The sequence below is a fragment of the Natrix helvetica genome (genome assembly GCF_964273705.1).
Source record: "Natrix helvetica genome assembly, chromosome: 9".
In the NCBI taxonomy this organism is placed as follows: domain Eukaryota; kingdom Metazoa; phylum Chordata; class Lepidosauria; order Squamata; family Natricidae; genus Natrix; species Natrix helvetica.
Genome location: NC_138560.1, coordinates 9,182,302 through 9,191,450, shown reverse-complemented (window position 1 = coordinate 9,191,450; position 9,149 = coordinate 9,182,302). Strand labels below are relative to the sequence as shown.

General features: G+C 46.0%; 1 protein-coding gene across 1 annotated transcript; it reads left to right on the top strand.

Moving 5' to 3' along the window:
• Positions 1-3,414: 3,414 nt before the first annotated feature.
• HSPB6 (heat shock protein family B (small) member 6) lies at positions 3,415-7,467 on the top strand. The gene is made up of 3 exons (XM_081962142.1): positions 3,415-3,675; positions 5,939-6,061; positions 6,922-7,467. The coding sequence occupies exons 1-3, from the start codon at positions 3,481-3,483 to the stop codon at positions 7,111-7,113; spliced, it is 510 nt and encodes a 169-aa protein (XP_081818268.1). The 5' UTR covers positions 3,415-3,480; the 3' UTR covers positions 7,114-7,467.
• Positions 7,468-9,149: the final 1,682 nt, after the last annotated feature.

The following is a 9,149-nucleotide window of genomic DNA, read 5'->3' as shown; positions in this document are numbered from 1 at the left end:
CCTAGGCAGGAAACCCTATACCGTTTCAGACAAATAGCTATCCAACATCTTCTTAAAGACTTCCAGTGTTGGGGCATTCACAACTTCTGGAGGCAACTTCTGTTCCACTGATTAATTGTTCTAACTGTCAGGAAATTTCTCCTCAGTTCTAAGTTGCTTCTCTCCTTGATTAGTTTCCACCCATTGCTTCTTGTTCTACCCTCAGGTGCCTTGGAGAATAGTTTGACTCCCTCTTCTTTGTGGCAACCTCTGAGATATTGGAACACTGCTATCATGTCTCCCCTAGTCCTTCTTTCTATTAAACTAGACATACCCAGTTCCTGCAACCGTTCTTCATATGTTTTAGTCTCCAGTCCCCTAATCATCTTTGTTGCTCTTCTCTGCACTCTTTCTAGAGTCTCCACATCTTTTTTACATCGTGGCGACCAGAACTGAATGCAGTATTCCAAGTGTGGCCTTACCAAGGCATTACACATTGTGTTTCCTAAAGTAAATGCAAACTCTTATGTTTTAAGGAGGAATCTTTCCGTGGTGACTTTGTTTCTTAAAATGATCGTCAGTGTTACTTAATTGTAGGAAGCACTTTTTTTTGTAACAGAGTAACAGACGGAAGGGACCTTGGAGGTCTTCTAGTCCAACCCCCTGCTCAAGCAAGTCTTGAACATGTTCCTGTTGTGTTCCCTTTTGTGGTTTGTGTTGTTATACAAAGCTTAATCTGTAGCAGGGATGTCCAACCTTGGCTACTTTTAAGATTTGTGGATGTCAACTCCCAGATTTCCCCAACCGCCAAGGTTGGATAATTCTGCTGTAAAATGTTTCATCAGTAAAAACTTAGAATAAAAACACATCCAATACCAAAATAATTTATTACACAACTCTGGCCTTTCTGCATTACAAGCGTTGGATGGGTACACATAATACGCTTACCGTATATACTTGAGTATAAGCCGAATTTTTCAGCCCACTTTTTGGGCTGAAAAATCCACTTCGGCTTATACTCCAGTGAACAAAAAAAAAAAAAAAAAAAAAAAGAACTTACCGAGGACTTGTGCGCGGCCGAGGCTTCGGTGCTTCCGGGATGACACGTCATCCGGATGGGCTGCGAATGAAGAAAGTCCTACTGCGCAGGCGCAGTACAGCTTAAACGCGATAGAGGTAAGGAGCCTGCGCATGCTCTGTTTCATAGCATGAAAGACTAGCATGAACCCCGGACGCAAACGAGCAATATATATATATATGCATATGTGTATATATATATATGTGTGTGTGTATATATAGATTAAAATAAAAAAATAAATATATAGATAGATAGATGTATGTAAAAAAAGTACCGGTTTTCTATTCGTGTTTATGTGTATACAGTCCCATCGCACTCCTGAAAGGAATTTAATTTTAATTATGGTAAAATTGTTTAGGTGGTTGTGGAAATAGCTGAAGCTTCCAATTTTCCAATTTACCGTGAGCTGCTGCATTTCCCAGCCTCGGCTTATACTCGAGTCAATAACTTTCCAGTTTTTTGGGGTAAAATTAGGGGTCTCGGCTTATACTCGAGTCAGCTTATACTCAAGTATATACGGTAACCTAGTCCTGTTCCAGAATTACCCACTGTATTGGGACATGCTAAACCTGGCCAATGTTAACCATGGTTAGTTTGGGTGTGGATGAGTATGCCGCATGAACCAAGACCTCTGGGGCTAGTTTAATTATGAAGTTTATAATTTAGACACGTGACACTGGGTAGCACACACAGTTAATAACAAAAACCAAGCAATCAAAATAATTGAGAAACAAAACCATAAAAATGCAATTAAAAACTATAAATAGAAGGGGGAAAAAACACAGGATTCAAAGGAAAATAAATTCCAAAACTTATGAACAATGGTATCACTTGGCAGCTTCTACTGTACAGTCCATGAGAACTCTGGCTTGATGACAAAAACAGATTTTAAGGACTTTCTGGAAGGTCAGTCAGACGAGGGCCAATTTGGGGGGGGGGGGGAGGAAAATGATGTTCCACAGGGAAAGTGCCACAACATAAAAACTTCTCTTTCCTGGAATTGCCAGATGCCAGATTGCCTTAGTCCAGTTGTGCAAACCCCAGAAAGTGTTAGGAGACACTTCACTAGAGGAGTACTCCACTCCTCTACTCACAATAGAGTAGAGATCATGCCTGCAGACTTGAAATTTGTGGCTTGGACAATCTGGAACTGTGCTGCCTGCGGTATGATCTAAGCACAGTACACAAAATTGTCTCCTATAACATCTTACCTGTCAATGACTACTTCAGCTTCAACCACAATAATACACGGGCAAGCAATCGATACAAACTCAAGGTTAACCACTCCAAACTCGATTGCGGGAAATACAACTTCAGCAACAGAGTGGTCAACGCCTGGAATGCTCTATCCAACTCTGTGGTTACATCCTCAACCCCCCATAAGCTTCAACCTTAAACTGTCTACTGTTGACCTCACACCATTCCTAAGAGGTCCTTAAGGGGGCGTGCCTACCGTCCCTGTCCTACTGTCCCCCTTTATTTGTACTCATTTCTTTTGTTCATGTCCATACTTATACCTGGTATCTTGCACGTTTGACAAACTAATAAATACAAATACAATAACCACTGCTGGCCATCTGCAGATGCTCTCCTGCCTTCTGAGATAGACCCTTTCAAAAAAGCTGTTTTAAAGAAACGATGACATCGCCATGCCCCCCCCCCCGAAAAAGGCTGAGTCATTTGTCGAAGAGCAACGTAGTACAATAGATAAAGTTACAACGGCTACTATTATCAGAAAATGTCTTGCAGTACCCCGGATAGCCTCTAGAGGGCACCATAACCCCCTGCTGCGCTCTAGTGGCCATCCCGTCCTCGCAATCCGGAGCATTAACAGTCCTCGCGCTTCCCTTTCATATCTATCTAAAAGGGCAGGGCTCGCTCTTTTTCGCGCGCGTTTAGTTCCCCTACCCGTGTATAAAGCAACGTCGGGAATTAGCTCGCTCTTTTTCGCGCGCGTTTAGTTCCCCTACCCGTGTATAAAGTAACGTCTGAAATTAGCTGGGGAGGGGGAACGATCCTTTTTCCTGACCCAAATCCAGACTGGCAAACAGCAGCCCCTCCCATGGATCGACCAGCTTCCCCCGGGTCCACTTGCGATCTCCCGACCCAACTCTCAAAGGCAAGGGAACAGCTGGAACAGCTGCCCCCCCCCCAACTCTCCTTTGGCGCTCGGAGGGCTTCCCAGCCCCGCTGCCGCTTTCAGACGAGCGGCTGCCCCGAGGAGGCGGGCTGACCCCCAGGGACCGAAGCGACGCGCTGAGCCGGGAAGAGCCGAAAGGCTTCTAGCGAGTTCCAGAGCCGGGGTGGGCGGACCGGCGGCGGCGGCTGTAGCTATAAAAGGGACGGGCCAGGCCCGGCTCTCCGTCTGCGTCTCCGCGGTGCAGTGGAAACTTTGCAGAGCCGCCGCCTTCCCCTCCTGCGCCATGGACATCGCCATCCAGCACCCCTGGCTCCGCCGCCCCATGGGCTTCCCTTCGCTCTTCCCGCCTCGCCTCTTCGACCAGCGGTTCGGAGAGGGGCTGATGGAGAGCGACCTGCTGTCGGGCTCTCTCTGCCCCTATTACATGCGCTTCCCCCCCATGCAGATGCCCAGCATGCCGGACACGGGACTGTCTGAGGTAGGCGCAGCGACCGAGCGGAGAGGGCAACTTTAGGGGGTCTTCCCCCTCCTCCCTCTCCCCCCTCTCTTTCTCCCCCTCTCTTCCCCTCCTCTCTCATCCCTCTCTCTCTCTTCCATCTCTCTTTTCCCCCTTTCCTCTCTCGCCCTCCCTCTCTCTTCTCCTCTCTCTTTCCCCTCTCTCTTTCCCCTTCTCTCTTCCCTCTCTCTTTTCCCTCTCTTTCCTCCGTTCCCTCTCTCTCCCTCCCTCTCTCTTTCCCCCTGTCTTTCCCCCCCCCCTCTCTCTTCCCCCATCTCTCTATTCGGGACTTGGAGGGTCTTGGGGAACCAGCTGCCCGTTTGGCCACCTTGGGAAAGGACTTGTGTCGAATCTTGGGTGGCTTTGTTCTGGGCTTCCCCGCTCCTCCGCCATGGACTCTCGTGCTAAGGGCGCCGTGGGAACGGGGCTGCGCGCATCTAGCGGGCAAAGGGGCGAAAAGGGCCGGGGCCATGAATGAAAGGACCCAGGGCAGGCATAGAAGAGTGTGCCAGGTGGAATGACAGAGCCCTGCTGCCTATTATGGTAACGTTCTTTCTCCCTGGCCGAGCCGAAAGGACAATGCCAACCGAATTGCCCTCCAGGCTGGCGGACTGGCACAGGGCAGCCCTAAAGGCGTAGAAGAAACACTATCCTGTTGGATGGCTGCCTGCCCTTCCCCTTGGCTCCCTTGACTAGAAAGTCAGCGGGGAACAGAAGAAGCTGTTCCTTGGCCAGATTGCAACTTGGCTGGTGAAGTCAATAAGGAGCCACTTTGGCTCGTGTTAAGTAAACCCACCTATGAAGGCTTGTCAGTCATTAATTAGTTAAGGTTTAATGGATCGCATGAACTTGGCCAGCTGCAGTTTCTTCTGTAGGCTGTGGCGTAGGGCACTCTCCAAACTCACCTGTTAGTTAAATTCACAATACTTTTCTCTGGAGCAGGATAGATGATGTTCCTGTTAAACTACTATCTGCCCCCCCCCTCACCGCCAAAAAATCCTACCCTGGGGAGCTTTTGGGGTACAGAGCACCTCGTCTTTCCCTAGATTTTGACTTCTTGCCTTCTATCCATGATTGAACATGAAGGTTTGGGCAGTGAGGAGGAGGCTGTTAGTTTAGTTGCAAGGTACCCCTGCCAAACTTTTAAACCCACAAAGCAACCCGAGGAAGCCAATCAAGTAACTTGGTTTCTTGTTTCGGCAGGTTGAATTAACAAATACAAATAATGGGCTGCTCCAATTTATGCAGATCTTACAAAGAGTCCATTTGTAAATCATTTTCTAACTACAAAGACTTGGAACTTAACATCTGGATGGTAGCAAGAGAGGCTGGCCATTGGACCAATCGTTCTTTGATGGATGACTGTTGCCTAGTAACATAGGCAGTGGTCCCACCCTATATAACTTGGATGGTTTCTGATTGGTTGTTATAGAAATACAGATGCCCTACTACAGGCATGCTTGTAATCTGTGCTCCTATGAGATACTTGCATGCTCATGTTTTCCAGGCAGTCCTTGAGAGAGATGGGGTGCGGTGGGGAAATCTTGCATTCTACCTGCTGCCAAGGATAATAGCACTTAGACTTATATACCACTTTACAGTGCTTTTACAGCCCTCTCAAAGTAGTTTACAGAATCAGCATATTGCCCCCCAACTGTTTGGGTCCTCATTTTACCCACCTTCGAAGGCTGAGTCAACCTTGAACCTGGTGAGATTTGCACTGCCAAATTGCCGGCAGCCGGCAGGCAGCAGAAGTAGCCTGCAGTACTGCACTCTAAGCACTGCCCCATTGTGACTTAATGGGAAAGGTGTTCAAAGATGATTTATGGAAGTCTGAGCTCAAACCTGTCCTGGTAACCTTCAGGTGTTAAAAGAGCCATGGATTTAAAAATATGAAAACACGGGTTATAGATGTACTGTAGAGACATAAAGCAGTTTCTGGCTGGGGATTAAATTACGGGTGGAATCTGTTTCCAGTAGAAATGGCTTAAACCAGGGGTATCCAAACTTGGCAACTTTAAGACCTATGGACTACAACTCCCAGAATTCCCCAGGCAGCCATGAGGAATTCTGGGAGTTGAAGTCCACAGGTCTTAACGTTGCAAAAGGTTGAACAGCTTTGGCTTAAAAACCAATACAGTTTAATTGTGTGTGTGTCTGCACAACTACCCAGGCAAATGTTTTCTGCTAGATTCCAAAAGGCTGGTAGTTTCTCACTCACTTTCCCCCCCATTCTTGTTTCCAGATGAAGCTGGACAAGGATAAGTTCTCTGTCTTGCTGGATGTCAAGCACTTTTCACCCGAAGAGATACATGTGAAGGTGGTAGGCGACTACATTGAAGTACACGCTAAGCACGAGGAACGTCCGGTACGTAGCTTGTGACACCTTCTGCTGTTTTACCTTGTAAAAACACCAGACTGGCGAGGGGGAAACCATATTTTAAAGCCGCATTTTTAAACCTGTGTTTAACTTGGAACTCAAATTGAATTTGCATTCCTCAGCATTTTCACACAAAGATGCATTTAGGGTGTGGTATGAAAAGGTTGATCTTACACAAAGTGCTTAATCCTACCCTTGGGTTAATATACGCTACAATTTATACATTAGTAATCTTCAACATGAGGGGACACGGGGGCTCAGTGGCTAAGACGCTGTGCTTGTCGATCAGAAAGGTCGGCAGTTGGGCGGTTCGAATCCCTAGCGCGGCGCAACAGAGTGAGCTCCCGTGACTTGTCCCAGCTTCTGCCAACCTAGCAGTTCGAAAGCACGTAAAAAAATGCAAGTAGAAAAAATACTCTGAACAGAGAGTATGTGAATACAGATAGTCCTTGACTTGCAAGAGTTTGTTTAGTGACCATTCACCCATAATGACCGTTGTAGCATTCTCATGGTCACATGATCAAAATTTGGATGCTTGGCAACTGCTTCATGTTTATGATGGTTACTGTGTCCCAGGCTCATGGGATCACTTTTTGTGACCGTCGGATCAGCAAACTGAATGGGGAAGCCAGATTCTTTTAACAACCAAAACGTTACTAACTTAACAACTGCAGGGATTCACTTAAACAACCGTGGCGAGAAACCTGCAAAATTCATTTAATGGTCTCACGTAGCAAACATAAAATTTGGGCTCAATTGTGGTGTAAGGCGAGGACTACCTGTAGTATCAGGTAACATCACTTCTCTATTTCGCCATTCATTCCTCTGGTCTCACTCTGTTCTTACAGGACGAACATGGCTACATCTCCCGGGAGTTCCACCGTCGCTACACGATCCCCAAGGGGGTCGATCCGGCAGCTATCACCTCCGCCTTGTCTCCGGAGGGAGTGCTCTCCATCACTGCCCCCACTAAAACCCCCGCATTGGAACGGAGCATTCCCATCACTCGCCAAGAAAAGCCGGCTGTCACTGGGAAATAAAGAGAATAGCAGCCTGCCCCAGGATTTTTCATATTTGTTTCCCCCCCTATTAGATACCGGCAATGTGAGCTTGGACTTCCTTTGCTTGTTAGGTACAAGGTTTGTTCACTCTTAAGCCTTTAAGGAAGTGACGTTCCTTTCCTACCCTGCTATTGGCTGCTGGGGATGCTGACAGCAAAGACACGGTTGTCTTCAAAATTTCAGTCCATCTACTAGAGAAGAGGGTGTCGTTTTCTGCCTCTGGCTAGAAACCTCTCTCTTCCTTTGTAGGCTTACTCTGTACCACTCTTCATATTGAACTGACTTCCTTGTATAAATGCCCATTTGCAATAAAGTGCTTTTTTTTGCTTAAGAGCCAAATGTTGCCCGAGGGATACTTGCCCATAAACCTGAAGTTATTATCCTTGGTTTAGAGGAATGGAAAGGATGCAATTAGCTTGAAGGGAAGGAGCTGTGGGGGGGGGAGGGGTTGGACATGGTTGGATCTTCTAGAAATGTGTGGGATATTACAGAGAAAGTAAATTTTTCGAAGGGCTGGGGACGCTCGCTTCCTTGTTGCTAGAATTTGAGCTGTGCAATGAGTTGCCCCTTGACTAAATTAGTTTTGCCTCGACTTCAAGTTGGTGTGAGAAAGGAACCGGGTTACTATACAGTTTGTTTGCATCAAACACATAATCTCTCTCTATAAAAACGGCTGTGTGCGTGTATGTTCCAGCATAACTCTGGAACGCCTCAAGCAGTTTCAACCAAACTTGGTACACAGATGACTTACTCTCTGGAAACAAATACTGTGGGGGTAAGACACCCCTAACACCCCTCGGGTGTGTCTGTGTGTGTTCTGTTAAGATGCAACCTGTTGTGTCTTAAAATGGCTTCTACTGTACAGTCCAGTGGAGTTGCCATGGTAACGGCTTCACAGTACTCCACAAGGGAGCTCCCTCTGGTAAGGGGGAAAATCCAACATTAGAAATTACGTTTGGTCCGGACATTTTCCCCCTATACATAAATACCTGGACAACGCCAGGTTATCGGCTAGTTGCCAATAAAGGTCTCTTGACACTGAAACAATAGATCCTAAATGTTGGTGTTTATCAGCTGTTTCAATACCTAAGGCTGGTTGATGCATCTGTTGTCATTAGCTTGGCCTTGATGTTTAATCTGTCCAGGTTTTCCATGTGCTCCTTGGTTTTTATTTTTACAATATCTTGGGGAGGGGGAAATGAAATCTGTGCTTTGTGAAAACAGATGAAATTTCTAATGAATGGGTGCAGATGCACAAAACAAATCTTATGGATGATCAACTAGAACAGCACATAAAAAGGTTTCCCTGCTAATGAACTTAAGGAGAAGGAGTTATGGGCTCTTCTGCAGAAAGGAGGCAGGAGCAGGGAGTGGGATAGATGTACATCAATAACCATCCTTTGGAGATGATAATCTCTAGCTCCCAGGTTGAAAGAAAAAGAAAACGCTTTTAGTTAACGAGATAGAGAATAAAAGACTTTTGAATTGTGCCAAGGAGAATCTTGCAGCCAGGTGGATGCACATCATACAACCAAGATACACAATGTCCATGAAAGGAATTGTTTCTCAAATCTGTTGCTACTTGTCTATATTAGGTTTAATGAGGACATTAAAAAAAAAGCTAATCTCCACCCAGAATTAATAGAGATGGCTTTTAACTGCATTCTTCCCTGAATGGATTGTGAAGGAGGTGGGTGGCATTGACGCAAGATACATTAGGTGTGGCAAATCCAATGGAAAGCTACCAAAGTTATTTTAAACATTTAGCCAACAGGGAAAGCACATATTTTCAAGGTGCAGTTCTGGAGCAACTATTGGGTTGGTGCCACACAGCTTTAAAAAAACCTGCTTTTTGCAAAGATTTAACAGGCAATTTGGCATATTGTTTTCCTGGGAGTTGGCCACATTGCCCTCTTTACTTTTGGCTTTGCTCTAAATGTGATTTCCACTCCCCTTTATAACTATCTCTATTTCGCTTTTGGTGTATAGGTATAGCATTGCCCTATATATTTATC

Bases quoted from the DNA above. Each gene is read 5' to 3' on its own strand.
- HSPB6 (XM_081962142.1), top strand. From the start codon at position 3,481: ATGGACATCGCCATCCAGCACCCCTGGCTCCGCCGCCCCATGGGCTTC. The intron at 3,676-5,938 runs GTAGGCGCAGCG...TCTTGTTTCCAG, and splicing joins CGGACACGGGACTGTCTGAG to ATGAAGCTGGACAAGGATAA. The intron at 6,062-6,921 runs GTACGTAGCTTG...CTGTTCTTACAG, and splicing joins CTAAGCACGAGGAACGTCCG to GACGAACATGGCTACATCTC.